Source organism: Piliocolobus tephrosceles, chromosome 15 (assembly GCF_002776525.5).
Source record: "Piliocolobus tephrosceles isolate RC106 chromosome 15, ASM277652v3, whole genome shotgun sequence".
NCBI classification, from domain to species: Eukaryota; Metazoa; Chordata; class Mammalia; order Primates; family Cercopithecidae; genus Piliocolobus; species Piliocolobus tephrosceles.
The window spans coordinates 50799726-50824234 of record NC_045448.1 but is presented as its reverse complement, the minus strand read 5'-3'; the positions used below and the strand labels follow the sequence as shown (position 1 = coordinate 50824234).

Sequence of the window (24509 nt, the reverse complement as noted above, 5' to 3'; positions counted from 1 at the left end):
CTACTGGCCACTTGAAGTCACCCATAAATCAGAGAAGCAATGGGAGTTTCTTATTAAATTTTACAGCAAGTCAGAAATCACCGAATGAGAAGAATTTTCAAAAGGAAAGTACTAGAGACTCTTCATGCAAAGTCCTACATTTTCCCATATCTTTAAGTTTTATAGTAATTCTATTAAGTCAGGTATCTGTGGAACACAGGACCGTACACATTCAGGTTGTTCTTGGGAATGTTTGCACCTCACCTAGGGTCATGAGGATAGTAGTTGCCTGCAGAGAAGCCCAAGGAAGGAGATTTCCTAGGTTGTAGATGACAAGGGGTTGTACGAATTATGTGGAATCCCTAAGTGGAAAGTCACTGGGCTTCAACTCATCATCTAGTCTGTCTAAAAAAATCTAGAATTGTGTTTTTTATATCTCTGTGTGTATGTCCTTTATGGAACAACGTTCACCATATATCCAGTTACCCAAGCCTGGAAGCCAGGCATCACCATTCCCTTCCTTTCTATCATTCTGTACATCATTAGTAAACCCTGGAAATTATATCTGTAAAATTATCTTTTTGTTGATGATTTTCATTTCTACTATAGCTGCCATAGTTGACTATCCAATCTCTTGTACCCATAAAGGGAATAAACACACACACACACACACACACACACACACATGAGTCATGGTTAACCCCTGCTTCAAATCCTCCTTAGCTCTGAATATAAGAAGCACTGTGAGAAATCTGGACCCTGGCACTCCCACTCCTTTCAATTCCATGTGAGTCATCAACCTACTTGCTCCCAGTTCTCCAGCCATGCTCTCTAGCTGTTTCTCATCCAGAAGCCTTCCTTCATTCGTCTCCCCTTCCTGGAATCCACCCTTGATTCCCTTTCTCCAATTCTTAGCACAGCTTTCTCTTTTTAATTCTTCAAATCTACCTTAAATATCAAATTAGGCATCTTCTTCCATTTCACGTTAAGCAACACAATACTCCATTCATGAAATTCATAGCACTTCTCTGAGTTTTGTTATTATATATTTAATTACATCCTTACCTCTTCTGTCTGCCTTTCTCCAATAGACCCTGGGTTTGGAGAAAATGGGCCCTTTCTGCTCCTCTCAACACTAGTTCTCCAATACCAAGGCTAGCACCTGACACATATACCACACAATCAGTAATTTTAAGTGAATTAACAAGTGAACATAAGGGAGGGTTATTTTGCTGGACATGAGAAATGTAACCTAACACAGAACACACATTAACCTTGCTATCTATTTTGGTAAAAATATTTGACTTGGAAATATTGAGATTTCTATACGAGCACAGCATCTAGGAAACATGTTTTGGTTGTTGTCTTATTGGAGATTGTTGTCAATCTGCTGTACCTTAGGTATTTTGATCAGAGGCATTTTGCTAATTCCAAATTCTCCTTGGGTAGTGCATTTTTAAATGATTAGAACATTAAAATCTTTCCCCTTCAAAGTCTTATAATTTTTTTCTTATTTAAAAAACAAATTTCTACAGTAGTAGAAGTGGCTATATTACTGATGAGGATTAAACATTGAAGTAAAATCCTGAGAAAAAATAATTTTTTAAAGAAGGCAACAATCAGTTAATATTTTCTTAGTCATCAAATAATGGGTTTGGGGGGCTAATTCTCCCCAGTGAACAAAAATATCTGCCATTACTGCAATTATAATTTTTGTGTGTGTGTGTAACTGGGCCATAGTTGCTTCAATGCTGTTTTACTACCTTTTTATTATTTGTGCTCTGTGTGCATATCCTATTCCTTTGAGAAAGGAAAATGGGTACTGTCTTATTTTTGTTACTGAACTCCTTAGTCTGGAATTAACTGGTGTTTCCTTTTTTTAGAGCTGCTAAGAACTTGACAACTGGGGGTAATATTTAATTTCAAGTGTTAGAAATATTTTTTTCAGATTTTTTTTTTTTTACTATTGGTTGTTTCATTAATAAATCCTTTAAGATGAAACATGGCAGTTTCAGGATCAGGATAGGGTTCACTGAGTTAAGGCTCATATTTTAATGTAGCATCGAATAAAAATCAAGACAAGGGGATATCAAAGCCCACATGACTTGCTTTTTTTCTTTTCTTTTTTTTTTTTTTTTTTTTTTAATGGAGTCTTGCGCCCTCGCCTAGGCTGGAGAGCAATGGCGCGATCTCGGCTCACTGCAACCTCCGCCTCCCAGGTTCAAGTGATTCTCCTGCCTCAGCCTCCCAAGTAGCTGACATTACAGGAACCCACCACCACGCCTGGCTAATTTTTGTATTTTTAGTAAAGACAGAGTTTCACCACATTGGCCAGGCTGGTCTCAAACTCCTGACCTCAGGTGATCCGCCCGCCTAGGCCTCCCAAAGTGCTGGGATTACAGGCGTGAGCCACTGTGCCTGGCCAATTTTTAAGCTTCTCATGTTCTTCATTGTACTTAGCTTCTTAATTCAGTGTTGCTGGTGTCTTTAGAGCTTTATATTTGGAAATAATTAAAGATTAATGTTATTTGTTACCAAAGAAGTAGATCCCCATAGAACAATATTGAGGTCATTGAACAGGAAGAACTGAGGGAGAAGATAGAAATGATGTCACAGGAGAAACCAGAATTGACAAGGATATAATGGTACTTTTGCATCGGGTAGACAATCAGGAGGTATGGTGGTGAGGGTAGGGAGAGAGGAAACAACTATTTATGGTGACATTTTTGTTTTAAAAATGTTTGCAGAACGGGAATCAGAACAAGCCAATGACTGAAAAGAGAACATGCCAAGGATGAGTAGAATGTTGTTTCCAGGATTAAAACTAATAAAGAGTGTTTGAAAATAAAATAGGGTTAAGTACAGTTCAGGGGAGTTTTGTGCACAAATACATTTATAATCATCAAAGACAATTAACCAAATATGTAAACAATTTTTCTTGCACAACAAAAAGCATGCCATCGAAATTTTACTTACAGATATTTCCTTAAAATGCTATCTAATATTTTACTGTCTTGACTTAAGAAATGGAAATTTGTCAGACTGGCTGAAGGGGACACACATAGGTGGTTGTTCAGTCTTCATTACCCCTGGAGAAAAGGTTCAATGCATTTTGTCAGGGGCTGATTCTAGGATTAGCTCTAATTAATATTTTCATTAATATGGATGATGGAATGGGGTAACTTGATACATTTTTCATTTATGGCAAATCAGGTGGGGAAGCTAGCACCTGGAAGAACTTGATTACAAAATAAGTGAACATTTTTAGTTGCAGAAGAGAGTGACTGACAGTTTATTTAGACAAGAGCAACATGTTGGGTGTGAACCACTAGTACTGTTACAAGTACTTTATATTTATGTTGTGTTATAATATTTAGAAAACAAGTTCACATCTTTGCTTATTTATCTTACCTTCAACCTTGCAAACAGGTAAAATGATCACTCTGGAGATAAAGATGGGACTAAGTTTGCTATTAATGGGCTTGACAGAGAAACATGGAGGGATAGAAAGAAATGAGGACTGAGCAGAATAGTCAATTGCTGAATAAATTTACATCCAAGCTTCACTCTAGGATGTTTAAAGATTTTTGCCTTGTGGTATGGAGCATGGTGGGCTAATTTTACTGGTATTATCAAAATTGGGCAGGCTTTCAATTAGTGTATTTTGCTCAATTTAGTTATACAAATCTTAAGGACAAAAAAAAAAAAAGCGTAGGTCCAGAAATCAACACAATTTCTAATGTGTTTGGAAGACTAACGTGAACAAAAACTATGGCCATTATTGAGCATGAAGAGGGAAAGTGAATAGTATATATTTAACTTCAAACACTCTTTCATGTTTCATTACTGGAAGAAAGGGCTGCAACTCTCCACTCTTTCTATTGGGTATAGGGAACTATATAGTCATTTTTTTTTTTTTTTTTTTTTTTCTGAAAGAACATTTATAAGGAATAACATCACCTAACCATGAAGCTCAGATGTATCACTTTCTAGTGGGATGCCTGAGAATAATCACTGCCCCTAATGCGTCTCTCTGTGCACCCTCCCATCTTTCCCTTTTTCCTCCCTCTTTCTTGTACTGTTTCCTCACTCTCTTGCTAATTTGTTTATTTTTTGGCTTTAAAAAATACCATTACTTGGCCGTGCGTGGTGGCTCACGCCTGTAATCCCAGCATTTTGGGAGGCTGAGACAGCTGGATCACGAGGTCTGGAAATTGAGACCATCCTGGCTAACACAGTGAAACCCCGTCTCTACTAAAAATACAAAAAATTAGCCGGGCATGGTGGCAGGCGCCTGTAGTCCCAGCTACTCTGGAAGGCTGAGGCAGGAGAATGGCGTGAACCCGGGAGGCGGAGCTTGCAGTGAGCCCAGATCGTGCCACCACACTCCAGCCTGGGCAACAGAGCGAGACTCCGTCTCAAAAAATATATAAAATAAATAAATAAAATAAAATAAAATAAAAATAAAAATACCATTACTTTTGTTAATGAGGATTTTTTTGTTAAGACTAAAATTTGGACAGATTAAAACCTGTCCTAAGAATGTTTTATTACATAATCCAGGCTTACCTTTTAGCATCATTTAAGTGTCCCTACTATATACAACTGAATACCAAGGAGGTATTTGGCTCCTTGTATTTTACAATGTGATATTGCTATGAAAGCCTAAAGTTGAAAGTGCCTTTCAGATATGGAAAATAATCATACATTGTCTTCTGTTTTAGGTCAAATGGCAGGTGATCATACTAGGCTGGAGTTCCATAACATAGAGACTGGCATCATCACAGAACGACGGTATCTTTCTTCTGTCCCCTCCAACTTCATTGGACACCTGCAGAGCCTGACATTTAATGGAATGGCATACATTGATCTGTGTAAAAATGGCGACATAGATTACTGTGAGCTCAATGCCAGATTTGGCTTCAGGAACATCATAGCAGATCCTGTCACCTTCAAGACCAAATCGAGCTATGTTGCCTTAGCTACCTTGCAAGCCTACACTTCTATGCATCTTTTTTTCCAGTTCAAGACAACATCCCTAGATGGACTAATTCTATATAACAGTGGGGATGGAAATGACTTTATTGTGGTTGAATTAGTTAAAGGGTGAGTACATGCCTATTCAATAACAAATAAATAAAACTTTGGAAAAACGGACATCGGTTTCCAAAAATATACACTAAGAAGAACATACTGGCTCATAAGGTGGTGGGCGGAGTAGGTGGAGGACAAATAAGAATGCATTTGTTTAAATCATCTCTTAGGTATCTCAAATTAATATGGATTCAGGACAGTTTTTTGCACCTACATTTTCACATATGAGATACAAAGTACATCAGGCTCTAATTTATGGTAGGCATTTCATGAATCTTACAATTCAAGTGGGCATTTTCTGACTACGCACAATGTAATTCCACAAAAGCATTGCTACAAGTTTGTAGGATAGTCTAAGCTAAATTAAATAGCTAATTCAATATGCAGATTATTTAAATTTCAAAAATCCTTTTAACTCAACCTTCATTCTATGTCAGAGTTCCTCAGAGAATTTAGAAAGGAAGATTTATGTAAACTTTCCTTAAAGCTGTGAGGAAAATTTAATGTATTTTAATTGATTTGAGGATTTATTCACTCATTCTGCAAATATTATTGCATATTTACAATATGCTACATCACGTGCCATGCACGGATATAAATATATATACTTCTGCCACCTTTATGTACATCTCAGATTTCTACCACCCCAAGTCATACCCACACACACCAACACACAATCCTAGGGTTTGTAGATGAACACATAAATAGAAAAGAAAAGCACTGTGACATGTTTCTTGAGATGATCACATGCAAAGGCTCAGGAGAGTCTTCAGGGAAATTAGAAAAACGTGTGGAGCAGGGAGTGGCTGTTGGATCTGGTTGTTGAAGGATGAGTACACATTCCTTATACTCAAACAGGGAATCGAGATAGAGGAGAAAAGCAGGTGCAAGAATAAGAAGAATGGCCATTTCAGTGGTTAGAAAAGGATGGAGGGAATTATGGAAATAGGGAATGTGTGGTGAAAGATATTACTTTCCAAATTCATAAAGTTAAATGTAGACCATGATTTTAAAAATAATTTTCACCATTTCCTTTAGTGAAGACACTGAATAATCCTCCTTGCTGAAACAGAATAATGTTTGTTACCTTCCTGATAGCTGAGTTTCTATGTAATTCATTGTCATGACTTCTAGTAAGGATGGAACCACCTTAAAAAAAAAATCTCCATTTGTAATATCTACTTTAGCTTCATCAAAATTTAAAAAGTGATGGCACTTTTCCCTTTCATTTTTTTCCCAGGTACTTACATTACGTGTTTGATTTGGGAAATGGTGCTAACCTTATCAAAGGAAGCTCAAATAAACCTCTCAATGACAATCAGTGGCACAATGTGATGATATCAAGGGACACCAGCAACCTCCACACTGTAAAGATTGACACAAAAATCACAACGCAAATCACCGCCGGAGCCAGGAACTTAGACCTCAAGAGTAAGTGCATGTTAAGTCCGAGTAGCCAGCCTTGCACCTCACGGTCTCCCTTCACATGGGAAATCCTTTGCTTAGGCGTGTGTTTGTACCTTCTGCAAAGACTGACCAGAATTTCATTTTCAGCACATAATTAATAATACAACACACAAGTCTCTGCTCCCCTTTAATGTGGTAGGAACCTATGTATTTTTAATAACAGCTCAAAAAATGCAGCACCTAAGAAAGCAGGCATGATTAAAATGTAAAAAGTTAGCATATAATACTAGTCTGGCTATTAAAAAGGCATTTGTAAGTTACTTAAGTCCCAACAGTTTTTAACTGATTTGGAGTCAGGGAACCACATATATAGGAGCTTATTCTAGAGCTTATTAATTTTCTTTCCTTGGTAAGGTTTCCTAGATACTGTCAGACTCCCTGACCAACAGGAGTTGAGCCTGGCTTAGATACCCTGTGTCTACAACAGTGAATTCTATCCCCCATCCCAACAAACACACACACACACACGTACACACACAGGAATGCTTCTTTCACCAGCTGCTAAGAAAGTCTTAACATACGTTTCTCTTCCTTATTGATACTTCATTTCTCAAATGTATGTGACAAAATGCTGAGAAAACATGTCAATAAAAGGAGAGAAATGACTGAAATTTTTATTTGAACCACACTTTGTGATTCACTAAGAATATATATGTGTATCCTATGTCCTTTAACACTACAACAAGCATTCCAAAAGATGTTACCAGAATGTTATTCTCAATGTAGAAAATCTGAGGTTTGAATGACTTGCCCAGGGATAAAACAACACCAACATCCTCCTCCAACCCCATGGATTCTTTGCTCTATCCTGATGCATCACAAAGCCCCACAGATACCATTGCAGGCATAATTTTTCTTGGAAAGAGCTGCTCATTTTATTGATGGGATCTTTCCCTTTGATTCAAAAGGTAGATACATTGGGGAGGGGAGTTAGGAAACTGGAAAGATAAAATTTAACTTTTTGTTTGTTTGTTTGTTTTTTGAGACAGAGTCTTGCTCTGTCACCCAGGCTGGAGTGCAGTGGCACAATCTCAGCTCACTTCAACCTCTGCCTCCCGGTTCAAGCAATTCTCCTGCCTCGGCCTCTGAAGTAGCTGGGATTACAGGTGCCCGCCACTACACCTGGCTAATTTTGTATTTTTTAGTAGAGACGGGTTTTTGCCATGTTGGTCAGGCTGCTCTCGAACTCCTGACCTCAGGTGATCTGCCCGTCTCGGCCTCCCAAAATGCTAGGATTACAGGTGTGAGCCACTGCACCCAGCCTCAACAGAACTCTTTCTAGAGAAAAATGCTCTTTCTAAATAACGTGAAAGGAGAAAGTGTTTCACTTTCTGTAATTGCAGAATATATTTTGAATCCTGGGACTTTATTTGTTCAACACATAAAATGTGTAGGAATGGCCATCTCCCTTCTTTCACAGTGGGCTTCTTGTTAACTTCAAAGAGATCTTATTTGTACCCACAAATCTAATAGCTTGGCTCAAAAAATAAAATGAAATTCAAAGAAGTGCTTCTTACAGGCCAAACCTTTCGATTTATTCTCTCTGGTTGAAGTGCTTTTTCTTCTGTATTTTTCATGTGCCCCTGTTTAGCACAGTTGGCTCAGGTGGTAATTGTCAAAAGAAAGGGAGAGATTGTAAAATTCAGTGTGCTGACCATGCCACCAAAGCTAAAGAAAAAAGTGCCCTGTTTGTGTAGGTGAGACATTAGTAAGTATAAGTGAACTTCTCGGGAAATTAGGAATACTCTGTTGGAGATTAAAATGGCTAAAAATAAAGCAGTTCATAATTGGTTGAAGTATGTACCATGCACATACACATTGAGGGTTCAGAGAAGCAATGCCAGACAATGGATTGTATTTCTTCAGATAGTTAGGACACTGTCTCCTGAGAAGTAAATATCCGTTCATTGTTCATTAACAAATGGAAGTGAAGTTAATAGGAGATTGTAGTCCAGGATTCCTTCTGGTGGGGGTACTTAACACATCTCAGTACTTCAGAGTTAATTTTTATTAAAGCATTAAGTGATGCATAACTCTGAAGATAAAACAGGCTTTGCCCATAATAAAGAAAAAAAACACTTTAAGTATGAATTTAAAAATGGCATATTACCTAATATTAAGATATATAGTCATGAACTCACTGTACTTGTGTTTTTTAAAAAAAGCACAGTTAAAATTGTTTGTGAATTTCCCATGTGAAGGGGCTAATCATTAGTATAGAATAATACCTTCTGCATTGCAGAAAAGTAAGAGCAAGTTTCTAAAATGAGTCCAAGTTTGGGCTGATAAATTGGGTGTGTGATCCGATGGCAACAGTCATTGCATGTTGCCTCTTATCATGTGCACCATCAGCTAGAGGGAGTTTGAGGACAGCCTGCTGTGGGGCCTGACCTCTCTTGTCTCCCATCATCACCACTTTGGGTAAGTATGGCTGTGGGCGTTGGCCAGAGCATGAGTATTTACGGAGCATTGACTTTGGAAAGAGGACAGCAGGGTTTCTGCAATGGAAAACTCTCCGTCTCTAGGAGAACACTGGCATTGAGGGAGCACTTGTAGGACACAGAAGGACAGGATGCTGTGAAGCTGTAGTGGGGCATTGAAACGAAGCTGGGATCACCTGGAAGGCTTTTTCTGTGGCAGTAATGTTTGAGGGATATTTGAAGGGTGAGTAAGAGCAACGAGGCATTGTTTCTTTTTTCCACCTGGATGGCTACTGGATTTTAGAGGGGTTTATTCATAAAGGAGAACTTCTACATGAACTCTTTGCGCAGACATGGACAGCAGCGTTTTCTTTGCATACTAATCACTTAGCATTGAGCTGCAGGAAAAATGAAAGTTGACTTATTTTGGTCAATAGATTGTATTCTTAAAGAATTAAAGAAAACATCAGATTTACTTTCCACCCTGCTGAAAGTCACTGCAACTATCTTTGGTGCTTCTCAAAGGAAGGTCAGCCAATTTTAACTACATGAGAATCATGTAGTGATGTTTGTGAAGTGCATATTTCTGGATCCTATCTCACACCAACAGAGGCAATAATCATTTGAGAGAGATGTGCAGAAAACAACAGGCATCTGTTTTTTCAAAGTGCACTGACTGATAGAGATGCCATGTGCCACAGCGTCCTGAAATAATGCAAGATCTGTGTTGATCTAAATTTAACTCATTTTTAAATTTTTGTATAAATACTGGTTTTGCTTTTATTTCAGAATTTTACTGTTTTTTGTTTGTTTTGCCAGCCCTGGACTGAAGTCACATTATTGGCTGGTTAGGATTATTGGGAGAATTTTTTCTTATCCTCCTTATGTTTTACTATACCTTAAAAAGACACTAGAGGGCAGCAGAAGGCCACAAAACATACTGCAGAGGACCCGGGAGTTGGGGAAACCTCAACCTGCTCTATTTGCAAGGGGAAGTAGAATTTCTTTTGTTTTCAGACATCTAAAATTCCACAGTTGGCTTTTATAGTGATGCATGCTTTTGTCCATAGCTCTGTTTCATTATAGGAACAGGACTTTTAGTGTAGAACTTTGAAAACTGGGGCCCATGTATTTCATTCTCCACCTTGACCCCAATAGAGACGATCAGAAATGGGCAGGAGTCTAATGATCTTTCTCTCAGAAGATAAATACCACGCAGCTGACCTTGTTCAGCTTATCTTTCCTGACACCGCTCGATTCTCAGGGGGTTGTGTGTCTCTCCCTGCTGATACAGTTTTGCTTTCATCTTTATTTCCCAGCTGTTTGTATTCTATTCCCTGTGGTTATTATGTACAAGCAGTAACATGCAATGAAAGGAGCAGCAGAAATTTGCTCTCTGGAATGATTTCCTAGCCTAACTTTGTATTCATTTCAGGATTTCTGAGCCCTGCCTCCTTTGGAGAGATAAAGGGTTGGTGCGATTCCTCTTTATGTTCCTTCTCTTGTTCTTGTATTTGGCAAATTTGTATGTCAGGATGTGCATATATATGCAAGGGAGCTAATATTTATTAAATACCTGCTAAATGCTAAATAGATTTAACTGAGGTTATTGTATTTAATCCTTGCAATTACCCAGGGATTTAAATTGAGGTCAGTCTTGCTCATTCATTAATCTAGTTTAAGAGAAAAATAGGGAGGAAGAATTGCTTTTGGCCCCTACCTTCAATGAGTACCCTTATTTAAGGCATTACCTAAGTTTATCCTTCAGCAAATTGAGGATATATAGTTTACTTGATGGGGGAAAATTAAAGATTCCCAGCTGTGCAGCATAGAGCGCCCTCAGTTGGCCACCTAGCAAAACTACGTAAAATTGAGTGCAGTGATTTATTTATGGGCCACATATAGGTCAGCCCAGACGGCACTTTGTCCTTTCTTCCTCCTCTATTCTCTCTCTCAAACTCAAAATTCCTTCAAGGGTTTTGAGCTCTGGCATTGTCTTCTGATCTTGCCCCTTTTCCTTCTTACCACGATCACCACCCATTTATCTCCTCCTCAACATTCCTCCTATTCCTCCTTAAATCTCACCCTGAAGGGAACTGTCTGCCATTGTTCATCCTGATACCAAGCCACTTAAATGTCCCCGAATCAGAAACAACTCAACAGGGACTTTCTTTTCAAATATACTCAATCTCTAAGCAAAATTTGAAGATAAATAGTATTCTTGCTCTTTTCTTCTTGATCTCTGACCAGTCGCTATTACTCAGCTCCCTGCCTTCTCCAATCCTGAATATAACACATATCCCCTCCATTTTATACCGTTTCATGTTGCTACTTGACAAATCTTTACTGCAGTCATTCAGTAAACCAGATTCTGTTCAAAGTCATAATCACGTTTAAACATGCCCAGGCTTTGTAGATTCACCACACATGACACCTGACAGCCCACCTGTCTTGGCCAGATACTTTGTTTCAATAGAAAATATTCATGGAAGAGTGATGTTGAGCTCAGCCTTAGAGCAGGATACAGCACCAGAAGTGGAGGGAAGGTTCTGCGGTTCTGCTGTCCTGTGGTTAGTCCACCTTTATTAGTTTTTGTTGTTGTTGTTTGGGGGCTATCAGTTTTGTGTGTGTGTGTGTGTGTGTGTGTGTGTGTGTGTGTGTGTGTGTGTTTTAGTCTATAAGGGAAAGAGATTTATTCACATTATTTCCATTTATAGGAGATTATTTTAAGGATCCCGTAGGAAGTAAGAGAGACAAGAAACCCTTTCAGCTGTTGAACAACGAGGCCACACAGAGGATGAGAACTTTGTTCTTGGAGTCATCCTGGGATCTCAAGAGCCATCCTCTTGGTTGTTGCCTTGGATACACATGCTCACTGCTCCCTAATCCATTGCCCCACCAGGACGGCAGTGCAGCCACCCTCACTATTCTGTTTGCTGGCACTGCTATGAGATGGCTTCTCTCTGCCTCCTGGCTTCTTCCACTCTTGGCTTCTTCTGTCTCGTGGCTTCCACCTATGGCTTTTGTTCCTGTGTGTTTCCACTTCTGTCCACTCACCGCTTCATCTCACTTTCCAATTCCCCCCAGTACAGGATTTAATACCATGTGTGGACCTGGGTCTAGGCTATAACTTCATAAGCTTTTGCCCCACTGCTACTGGCCAGGCTCACTTCTTTAGTCCAATTAGCTGTGAACATAGAGGTAGCTTTTTGAACTTGAAAGGGAAGAGAAGGAGACTGTGTGTTGGAAGGCCATCTGTAACTGCTGAGAAAGGAGCAGGGTAGTTTTCTCATTTTGAAGGGCCCTGAATGCCATGCTGAAGATGAGAAGGGTGAAATTAAAGGGTTTTGAGCAGCAGAAGAGAGTTCACAATGCTCGTTAGAATTATTCCTTTGGCTTCAGTGGGATGGATGAGCCGAGGCTCAGGAAAAAGACACCACTTTGGAGGCAATTGCCATCGTATAGAACAAAAACAATAAGGTTCCCAGTATTTAGTAATGAGACTTGACATTGTTACTCCTTTCCTTACATGAGAATTACAGAGCAGTTACTTGAAAGACAGATAGAGATGTGAAACTACTGTTTCTCTTCTGCCACATCCATTGAATTCCCAGGTTTTGCAGAATTCATCTCAGTCTATTCTCTTTACTGTAAAGCCTTTGTCAGTGTGTTTTAATCCTACCTTAAGGGGGTGAGAAGTTGAGAGTAGGATTGAAACATTCCCTTCCCATGCAGTTATCTGGGACTTGCCATCCAACAGTTGGTTTGGAAGTTCTTCCCTCTGCTTCCCTGTGGTTCTTGGCCCAGGTCACAGTATTTCAGCAGAGTTTGAATTGTTTATTCTCTACTAAAATCATTTTTTAAAAAAAAATCCTTCACCCATTTTACTTGTTTCTGAATTTCTCTGACATTAACTACGGGTTGTCTATATTTAGTTTTATCAACTCCCTCCAACTATATTATTTGAAATTTCTCTTCCCACCATTAGAATCATACGAACTAAGGAACTATAAGTGATCTTGGAGATTGTCTGGTCTGACCAATCCCTTTTACATATGAGAGAAATATGCTCCAGAGACGTTGGCCTGCACAGCTATCCCAGTTTCACACTTCTTTACCATAGCTCAGAAGACACAAGTTGTGTTGCTCATATCAATCTCAACTGACTGCTAGTGACAACCTAGCAGCAACACACTGAAAAGAAATCTGCACCTTTATGTGGATTCATTGTTGAAGATGATTGGTGTGATCAGTCAGAGACCCGAGATGGAGTCTGGTAGTGAGAGGGCCACCTGTTGACTCTGCTTTTGGTGAAACTTTAAAGGTGCCAACCCATCCCGTTTGCAGATGCATAAAGCCCTGGGACTGGTTTCTTCTCACCCAGTGCACTGGCTGAACTCTGACAGCCACAGGCCTTGGCTTCCATGCTTAGAACAGCCACAAGGAGGTTGTGCACAGGCAGAAATAGCTTTCTTCAGCTTTTCCCACAGCCAAGTGTGGGCTACTGGAAACTTCAATCCTATGCCCAGATGCCTTTCACGACAAGCTGACAGTTTACCATGTCCCACCACCAGCACGGTGGTGATTAGATGGCTTGAGCTCCTCGAGGTGGTGACATTTGTGCCGTGGAGAAGCAAGTACCTGCAAGTGCTGAGAGCTGAGTTCTCAAGGGTCAGGTGATGGCTCACAAGACCTCAGCCTCATCCAGAGATGAGCCTTTGCTGCAGGTCCCTCTTTAGGGAATGCCAGGAGTGGTGCTGTGTTGTCTTCTTAGAATTCGAGCTTCTTGGTCAAGAGCTCCTTGTCAGCCATCTGAGAAGGTAGATATCTGACAATATCTCTCTCATGCAAGTAGGATTTAAATCTTCAGGGTTTTCCTGGCTCTGAGACCTCCCTCTTTTTGCTGAAGGGAGAATTATACAAAAGTCTTTGGAGTTCAGGTAGCATAAAACCATTCAGACTGACAAGTGATGGGGAAAGGGACAGGGTATAGCAGTCAAGGAAACCACGGACAAGAACAGAGAAAGATCAACGCTGGGCTTCATAAAAGGCATATTCAGGAAAGCTCTTAGCGATAAGTCAGAGTTGCAGCCTCACTTCGTCTCCACTGGGGCTGTGAGCTGCCTCCGATCGGCTGCCCAAGGAGCATTCCCTTGTTGCTCTCCCTCTCTGCACACTGGTTTTCTCTGCTTTCGTAAACATTGGTAAACATGGCCTTCTCAGACCTGGCTTTTCACCCCTGATCAACTCAAATATCCAAGAAAGACTCATTTAAGTTTAGCAGTTCTACTGCCAAATTCTTGGAAGAGGACATTTGATTGAGACAGATGTCCTCCCTGTGCCAGGATGAGGAAATAAGAGACAGAGTCACATTATACAAATATGAATTTACTGGATTTGTTTAAAGAAATATTGGGATAGGCTACTTGGGTTATAAATGAAGATAGGAAAAGCTCAAAAAGTGTGATTTTTAACCTGCTGTGCAAGAATTAAGGGATGGGGTTTGCCTTGCTCTGGAGTAGGGGATGAGGATAGAGCTTAAATTCTTCAAGGTGGTAGAATACTAGGTGCTAGGTGATACCGAAATATTTAGATGGTGAAACTCATAAATACTCGAGTGAGCAGCATTTGTTTTTGGGTGGAGACAGAGACTTTGTTTATACATAGGAAGTACATGAGATAGCAAAGCCAAGCAACAGTCAGAGGTTCCCAGGAATTCACAGGAAACGCCAGGAGAAGGAGGACTCTAGATTTTTACCTTCTGTCCAGTTGCAAGGGTCCTAACCAGACTCATCTAGATCTATAATGGACATAGGGGCCCAGGCTGACATCTGGGCAACGTTACAATTGTTTACTATAGATCCTAAAAGGGAATGTCACTGTTATTTTCGGGCAGTTGTCTCATCTAGTTGGATTTCAGTAATAACGCAGCCCCCGCCCTGTTTCAGCAAGACCCAGAAGAAAACCAGCTTCCATCCCAGATACCTTCCAATTCCTCTTGAGCCATGGGTCAACATGGATGTCGACTTGAAAGTTGGGTGGGCTTAAAACAAAGTTGCCGCCCCCACAGTAGAGAAGCTCAAAAGCTAAATCTGCCATCTTTACCCCAACAGGAAAGTGCATTTTTAATGGCATCGTGCTGTTGTGGCTCTTTATTTTCATGCACTAGAGGGCACTTCCAGTGCTCCTCAGGAACCACATTAGGTCAACCAGTGTTCCCCACTGACATCACGTGAACCTGGTTTTCTGTGTCCATTCTTAAAAGTGGCCCCTGTTTGGCCTTTGAAATTAATTATTTTGGTCGTTCTTAAGGACAATACAAAAAGCATATAGCATTATAATTAATAACACAGTCTTTGAGGTCAGAAAGACCTGGGTGAAATAGCATTTCTACCATTTCTTTTATGTATTTCCTTAGGCAGGGTATATCACTATCACCATCATCATCATAATCATCCTCATCTACGTTTACTAGGCATCAGGTAAGAGAGCTACATATATTTTCTCTTTAATTTTTGTGGAAAACTGGTGAAGTTGCTATACGTATCGCCATGTAACAGGTGATGAAATTAACATAAGGCTTAGGGAGGTTAAGCATCTCACCAGAACAATAATGATAGTAATACTAAATAGAAATATTTTAATCATTTCTAAGGGCTTGTCATATCTCATGTAGTGTTATAAATATTTGCACATGGTATCTCATCTCAGTTAATTCCCAGAAAAATACACAGGGTTTGTCAGTGTATTCTTTGATGCTCACGGGTTTATAAAAAGGACTAGGAGGGCTTGTAAGACTCATTTGATCTGACAGGTGTCGGAAATATTTAGACCAATTTCCCATAACTACCCTAGTACAGCAGAGCCCATTTGCCATCTCAAGTTTATCAGAGGTTGACTAGTATGATGTTAGTTATCAATATTCCTAACCTGTCTGTGGGAAGTTCTCTCCTCCCTCTCCCCACCTCACGCCCCACTCACACTCCACTACCCACAATACACACACTCCTTGGGCTTCTCACCGCTGGCTTCCCCTTAGAGTCCTGGGGCTGTAAAAAGAATTCAAACACTATAAGGGCCTGTACTAATGTACCATTATTTCTATAACACAACAGCCCTTTGACAGTTAAAAATTTAACATGTGTAGTTCCCTGTATTTTTTGTGAAACCCGATGAACTAAGTTTCCCAAAATGATGTCCAAAATGACATTAAATGTCTTTTGGCTGTGACATGTGTGAATCACACACATCACTAGAGTGGTATTGTAGAAAACTGAGTGTTTTCATGAGAAAAACTATCTCATAGCTTGGTTCTGTCTTTATTCTGTATCCAAAGATATAATAAATTACCTTCATTACTGTCACTGTCATCCTCATTATTATCAATTATGTCATTTATGCATGTGTGTATGTCATGCATCATGTTAAGGGCTTATATGTGCAAGGATTACATTAAATAAGCATGATGTCCTAATATGGTCAAGCTATAATTTTTTTTTTTTTTTTACCTCAACCCATCACTTTAAAATGTATTGTGTTAAGGTATTTGTACCATGTACTGATTTAGAGTAAATGTTTGGGTTCACTTTTAAGATAATTATATAATAATTTTATACTATGAAATATAGCATTCATTAAAATTACAAACTGCCAATCTGAGTTACTAATCAAAGCTCAAAATTGAGGCTCCACTCCGCTTTGGTCAGTCACTGGCAGTGGGGGAAACGGCAAGTTCAGCTATTGCCTTTTCCTGCAGTTATCTTTCTACAGCTTTTTGACATGGCACATCAACTGATGCTGGGGCTCTGGATCTGGCAGATACCTTGAATTCCTCCTCTCCTAGTGCATTCTTGGGTTCATCCAAGGCTTTTCTGTTGGACCTTCCAACCTTAATCCCTGTGTAGGGGGATGCTTCTGCTCCCTCCTCACAGACTATTACCACATGGGGCTGCCCTGTGTCGTCCGGGCAGCCCTGCCTGTCTTGCTGACATGCACATGGGGCCCACCGTGGCCCATAAGGAGATTCCATGGATCCTTTGTCCCCCCAACCTTGGAAGTGCACCCCATTCCCAATGCTCTCATTTCCATTCCATTCCATCTCAAGCTCTTTAAAGTTTTCTCAGCATGTCACGTGCCAGTTCTGCATCCCCCAACAGTCGGGAACACAAAGCAAGTGCTCCAGGAGACCCTTCTCTGAGACCTGTCTTGCTAGACTTGGAGCTAGAATGTAGGAGCACAAACTCACTGCCTAGTAAGAGCTGCTTCAAAAAATATTCTCAGACATCTTTCCTTCCCATTTCTGACCCATTTTATTATTATTATTTCCTTGATGTAGCTGAGGGGTTCAAGGGCCTTAGAACCAATATTTCACCTGGTCCTTTATAAATGTTGAATCGGGTGTCTGTCTCATTCTCGCATTGTCTGATATTGACTGTGTTAGCACTTCAGTCAGAAATTCAATTTTAGTATTCTGTTTTACACATTCGGTCTCTTGATCCTCACAACAATTAGATCACTGAATTATTAGTGCCCCAATTTTACAGATGAGATAATGGAGACTTGGAAGGTTTAAGTGAGTTATTCATTCTCACATAGCACCAAGCGATAGAAACAGAATTTGAACACAGGTCTATGGCAGTATTTAAATGCTGCCATCTGTATTTGCCAAAATATTTGAAAGGATGACTTCTGAATATCTAGAGAGAAAATCTAACATTTATTTTAATCTTGGGGGGAAATATCATAAAATAAAACACTTTCTATTCCGTAAAAAATCTTAATCAAACTTCTACTTTTCTACTACATTGTATAACATTCAAAATTCCACTTCTGGTAGTTGCAAAGGAACTGGATATTTCTACTTTACTTTCTATATGTTCTCTTCTCCCCTATGCCTTGCATAGCATCTATATATTGGTTCTATTTTCTTAGCCCCTGAAGTCCTCCTCAAACAATACAACTAACAACTGTAATTGCTATGTGTCCTTTATAGGTATTCTGCAGAACATTTGCATTTATAGGTATGTAGAACAGGCTCTGGAAATCTAGTACTTGGTTGGGTGATTGGGGGTTGGCCTATCAGTCCATCATTGACTGGTGCAAACCCTTAATTTCTTTAGCCTTTAGGAAAAGTTCCTTACACTTCCCTGACCTGGAGGAGGGATCTCCTGCTTTTAAGTATCTACATTTCTCCTTAAGAATAGTTTATGTTGCAAGAACAAGGTGTTTGGAGACCTAGGTTTGGGAATTACACTATAGCAACTGGATGTGGTGACCTTATTGGTATTAATAGTATTCCATCTTTGGAGCACAGAGGAATTCTTTTTTAGGAAAAAAAATACAGAAATGTTCAGATACCTAAGGAAAAACAAGAGTGTGATTTGACTGCAGGAAGCTCATAATATTTTAAAAGCTCTATGGCAATGTCTGTAAATTTTTTTGTGTATGCTTTATACTACTTTGTCCTTTCAAGCTACACAGAAAACCACTGGTAGCGATAACCTTTTTTTATCCTGTTTATATCTAAGTTGAGAGCTGGTGCCAATTTTTCACCTGCATTACAAAGACCTATTATAGGAAAGAGCTGTTCTTTTATATTTATCCTTTATACCACTGGGTCTGCCCCACCCAAAATAAATGTTCATTTGTTTTGGAATAAGAAAAAAAAAAAAAAAACTGTTTCAAATAAGAAAAGTTATTTTGGGAAAGAAAGTCTAATTGTTCTATACACTATTTGAGAAAAATAACAGATTTGCATAAGTTCTGCTACTTGTTCCCTAGTTATAAGTCTCTTTTAATTTCCAGAACAGTCATTTCTAAACTCCTCTATCTATTCTACTACTGTCATTGAGAAGGTTTTAGTAAAAATAGGAGAATGTGGTGCATCAGAAATAGAAGTAGCCTGGGAGTCAAATGCTTAGTGCTGGCATTACTATTCTTGTATTTCTTGTATTACCCTGGGCAGGTAACTAGACTTTTCAGAAGGGTAGTTTGTTCATCTGTCAGGTAGGGATAATAATAACCTTCCTACCTATTGTGAATGGTTGCAACAAGGATCAAATGGAATCAGAGATGTGAAAGTGTTATGAGAAAGGGGCCCTGATCTGGAACCCAAGAGAGGGTTCCTGAACCTTGTGCAAGAAAGAACTTGGGGCAAGTCCATAGAGTAAAGTGAAGGCAAGTTTATTAGAGAAGTAAAGAAATAAACAAATGCCTACTTTAATGCTCTGCCTTTAAAGGCAGAGCAGCGTCATGGACTGCTGGACTGAGTATACTTATAGTTATTTCTTGATTATATGCTAAACAAGGGGTGGGCTATTCATGAGTTTTCCAGAAAATGGGTGGGCAATTCCTAGAACTGAGGGTTCCTCCCCTTTTTAAACCATATAGGGTAACTTTCTGACCCTGACATTGCCATGGCATTTGTAAACTGTCATGGTGCTGGTGGGAGTGTCTTTTAGCATGCTAATAAATTATAATTAGCATATAGTGAGCAGTGAGCATGACCAGAGGTCACTTTCATTGCCTTCTTGGTTTTGGTGGCCAGACTCTTTTTTTAATTTTTTTATTTTTTTAACTTATTTATTTTATTTTATTTATTTATTTTTTTTGAGACAGAGTCTCGCCCTGTCACCCAGGCTGGAGTGCAGTGGCACAATCTTGGCTCACTGCAACTTCTACCTCCTGGGTTCAAGCGTTTCTCTTGCTTCAGCTTCCCAAGTAGCTGGGACTACAGGTACGTTGCCACCATGCACAGCTAATTTTTGTATTTTTAATAGAGATGGGGTTTTACCATGTTAGCCAGGATGGTCTCGATCTCCTGACCTCGTGGTCTGCCTGCCTCGGTCTCCCAAAGCGCTGGGATTATAGGACTGAGCCACTGCGCCCGTTAGCCAGATTCCTTACCGCATCCTGTTTTATCAGCAAGGTCTTTGTGACCTGTACCTTGTGTGGATCTCCTATCTCATATGTTACTAAGAACACGGTAACCTTTTGGGAATGCAGCTCAGCCCAATAGGTCTCAGCCTTATTTTACACAGCCCCTATTCAAGATGGAGTCACTCTGGTTCAAAAACTCCTGAAAAAAAGCACCTTTCAAACTGCACTGTTTATGCATGTGTAAGGTATAGCAGTTTATGTGAGGTTGAAAACTCCTGCAAATCCATATTCAGTCCCAGAAAGCATTACACAGTGAGTAAAAAAAATGAAGCCTGTAACAGTGACAGAAATGTCTGCTGTAAGGAATGTCACAGGTATTTAAATTGGCTGTCATTTGGATGAGGCAAAAGGAAAAAAACTGAAACTATTTGTACCCACTTTTTACCTAAAGGTAAATTTAAATATTTAAAGCCATTAGATGAAGTTAGCTTGGCATGGATTTATATCCCTGAACTCGCACCCCATCTGCCACAGTATTACTGGCATAGAGTGGTTTTAAAAGAAGATGGATTACTACACACACTCCCATAGCAATTTCACTTTATTATTTCCCATTTAGCATGCCTACCAGGTTTCCTCACAGTCTGTGGCCAAACATATAAACAAAATGTCTTCCTGTTGTAAGCTGCAGAATCATACTTAAAAAAAAAAAAAAAAAACTTTTTGGGGGCAGTTTTGTTTCATAATTTAAAAAAGAAACAAAAGTTCATCACGCCTGTAATCACAGCACTTTGGGAGGCTGAGCCGGGCGGATCACGAGGTCAAGAGATCAAGACCATCCTGGCTAACATGGTGAAACCCTGTCTCTACCGAAAACACAAAAAATTAGCTAGGCGTGGTGGCGGGTGCCTGTACTCGGGAGACTGAGGCAGAAGAATGGCGTGAACCTGAGAGGCGGAGCTTGCAGTGAGCAGAGATTGTACCACTGCACTCCATCCTGGCAGTGCAAGACTCCGCCTTAAAAAAAAAAAAAATTCAAAATATCAAAAGAATTATCTGTTCTGTTCATACGGATAATAACAATATTAACTCCCCAACACTCACTACAGGAAAACTTTAAGGTCTAAACTCTTATCTTATTGGGGTTGCCACTCCCCAACTTGTCCCACATAAGTGCTGGTTTGTATTAGGTTGGACCCTGGATACATACAAGTGTCTGATTTATCTCTTTGTGGGGGACAATTGAAAAGTAACTGCTATATCAAAAAATCAGATGTTGATTTTTGGTAAAAACATTTTGATAAAATTTAACTTAAAAAGTTTTGAAGCCGGGTGCGGTGGCTCAAGCCTGTAATCCCAGCACTTTGGGAGGCCGAGACGGGCGGATCACGAGGTCAGCAGATCGAGACCATCCTGGCTAACATGGTGAAACCCCGTCTCTACTAAAAAATACAAAAAAAAAAAAAAAAAAATAGCCAGGTGAGGTGGCGGCACCTGTACTCCCAGCTACTCGGGAGGCTGAGGCAGGAGAATGATGTGAACCCGGGAGTCGGAGCTTTCAGTGAGCTGAGATCCGGCCACTGCACTCCAGCCTGGGCGGCAGAGCAAGACTCCGTCTCAAAAAAAAAATAGTTTTGAACATAAGAATTCTATTTATGTATCAGAATTTGAATACCTAATATTTGTTATTATGGAAGCAAATTGACTTTGTCTTTATGTGATTACTCTGTTATTATGCAGATGAGTCTCTTATTGCACAAGTTGTCCCAGGAATTTGTTAACTTGCTTGGATTTTTGCTACCATTTATTACCATTACTTTTCTCAACTAGCCACAACTCTCCAAAATTTCCTGTATGTTGTCGTTGTGGAACTGTATATATTGGCCACTTGCCACTTTAAGTGTACAGAGTGCATGTCAGTCTGGATTAACTGACAATTAACAACGTTTCAGAAGACCTGGATTTGCAGTAAGACCCTACCCTTTTCTGGTACTGAACTACTAAACTGTAGTTTCTTCATCTGTGGCATGTATCCCTGATAACCTTTACTCCTCTTGTAGCTCAACAGGCAACAACCAGGTAGAACAATATATGTGCAAATGCTTGATCAAGTTTAGGATACTTCACTAATGTCAGTTATTATTATAATGATAAAGTCAGAGCTGTTTTTTTTTCTGGTTTTCACCATGGTAATGCCTGACACTGATTACCAAAGATTCAAGGCAATAAGGAGGACCTCTCTCACTCAGACAGCACTCTGTACATTTCAGTTCATTTGTCTCAGTGATTTTTGTGGAACTCAAAGTCATTTTAGCTACAGCAGTATACTGCTAGATGTGTAAGCCTGCTGTAGGATCAAGAACACCTGTGGCTGGCAAGGAGCCAAGAAATAGAAGCTTCAAACTAGAAGGACTGTAACCCTGGGCGTCCTTGAGTGGTGGCCCAAAGGCTAGATGTAGTGAAACATCTGCAAACCCAAAGGAAGTACAGATGGGGATGAACAAACTCACTAGAGCAGAACACTAGGGGTCCACACAGTTAACTTCTCTGTGTTCTACGATGCAGAGAGCAAATAAATGTATGCCTTTCTTTTTGATAATAACAGAGCAGATGAGTCTGGAGAGACAGTGTGAAGTGTTCATGGTGTCCATATGCCTATGGAGGATGCATGAATCAGGTCGTATTTGTATATGGAGCAGCACAGAGCCAGAATGAAACAGAAGGCCAGGATAGGCTCAAATTTAATTTCCCCCAAAGGTTTTTATACTTGTTTTAATTGGAAGAGATGATTCATGCATGGGTTCTCATTACTACACACATTAATACTCCAAACTGTTTCTACACCTCTATCTTCACCTCTGTGTCTCCTTCTACAAATAAATTCAGTGTTTGTCAGTTAAAACTGGTCATGAATTACTCTATCAAGTTACTCTATCAGAAAGGGAAAAATATGCCATTGAATTCCCTAAATTTTTGTAATGACCTGAATGGCCTCACCTTTGTGTTTAAGAAAGGTCAGGCTGGGCATGGTGGCTCATGCCTATAATCCCAGGACTTTGGGAGGCCAAGGCGGGTGGATATCTGAGGTCAGGAGTTTGAGACCAGCCTGGCCAACATGGTGAAACCCAATCTCTACTAAAAATACTAAAGTTGGCCGGATGTGATGACATGGACCTGTAATCCCAGCTACTCTGGAGGCTGAGGCAGGAGAATTGCTTGAACCTGGGAGGCAGAGGTTGCAGTGAGCCAAGATTGTGCCACTGCACTCCAGCATGGGCGACAGAGCAAGACTCCATCTCAAAAAAGAAAAAAAGAAAAAAAAAAGAAATAGATCAGTAGATGAGAGATTTTCCACAATTAAATTAATTCATTATTGCTCAGGTGAAAGGAGCCAGGGACAAATATGAGTGCTGCCCTAAAACCTTCCCTATGTCCTTATTGTTTCAATGATTATTTTTTGAATGTGAACTACTAATTCATCCATTCATTCAATGAGTCAACAAATAATTATCAAATGCTTACTAAGTGAAAATGAGAATATAAAAATGTTTAGGATTATTCCTTCAAATAATTTATAAACTAATGGATACATAAGGCTTCCACATACAAAGAACTGTAAAAGATAAAATCATTTTCAGAAAAGGAGTTCAATTTTTTTATGAGGATTCCAAGATATTTAACTGTGGCTAAGGAAACAGGTACACATTTCCAAGGTGGATTTTGAGTTGAGTCCCCCAAGTTCAGTAGGATTTTGAAGAACAACATCAGAAGAGGAAAGGCATTCATGCTGGAAATATTGTATACCATAAACTACAATGGAGCAGTGGGAAAAGGCAGGGTTGGAGAAAGGCTGCCAATGTAGTTTGACTAAAGATCGGAGTGTGGGGAGAAGATAGATATTATTTCAATCTTCTAGCTGGCAAAAGTGATTTTGGAAAGATAGTTCAAAGTTTAGCAAAAGTTTTGAAGAGAAGTAATTCAGAATCCTGATCACTGCTGAGCCTTAGACTTAATTTAGGTGATACAGAAAGGTATTAAAGATATCAGAACACGGTGGAGTGACTGAGACAGTGTTGATGAGGAGGCTGAATGGAGACAGCGACACCAGGTAACAGGTTAGTGTCTAAAAGGTGTGTACAAGGAGAAAAGTAGATAAAAACTGGAAATGGGAATGAAATCGAAACGACAAATGTCAGAAGTATTGGCAAAGTTGAGTCATTCAGCCCTTGGTAGTAGTTTGATTCTAAGGTGTGAGATATAAAATAAAGTTCAAAATGATTTTTCATTTCCAATCTGGAGAGCAGGTAGACTAGAAATGTGGCTGTTACACAACATGAAAGTCTAGAAAAAGTAATTTTATAGCAGGGGAGATGATGAAGGTTTGATTTTAGGCTGGACCTAGAAATTTAGGACAAGTCTACAGATAATAATTTATGGTTATTTCCTACAGAAGTAAAAATAGATTGTTGTAAGACTAAACCTTTTATGTACCAAGGGAGACTAAGCTGTATAGAAGTTAAAAGACGATCAATAAATCAAACTGGTGACCACTGAGCATCTCTTCAGCAAAGAGTTTCTAAAATTAATCTTTTTTTAAAAAAAAGATTTATTAAAGACACAGATCTTGTGTCTCAGAGCAAAACATCCACTTGAATTTCCACTTTGATTTCC

General features: G+C 39.6%; 1 protein-coding gene across 17 annotated transcripts in view; it reads left to right on the top strand.

Annotated features, from left to right (window-relative positions):
• NRXN1 (neurexin 1) overlaps positions 1 to 24509 on the top strand; it is a 1127593-nt gene that overhangs the window by 533304 nt on the left and 569780 nt on the right. For all 17 annotated transcript variants that reach the window (XM_023223864.3, XM_023223881.2, XM_023223880.2 and 14 more), the window contains 2 exons: positions 4704 to 5085; positions 6314 to 6504. In XM_023223864.3, the coding sequence (XP_023079632.1) occupies positions 4704 to 5085; positions 6314 to 6504 (573 nt within the window). The remainder of the gene's footprint in view (positions 1 to 4703; positions 5086 to 6313; positions 6505 to 24509) is intronic.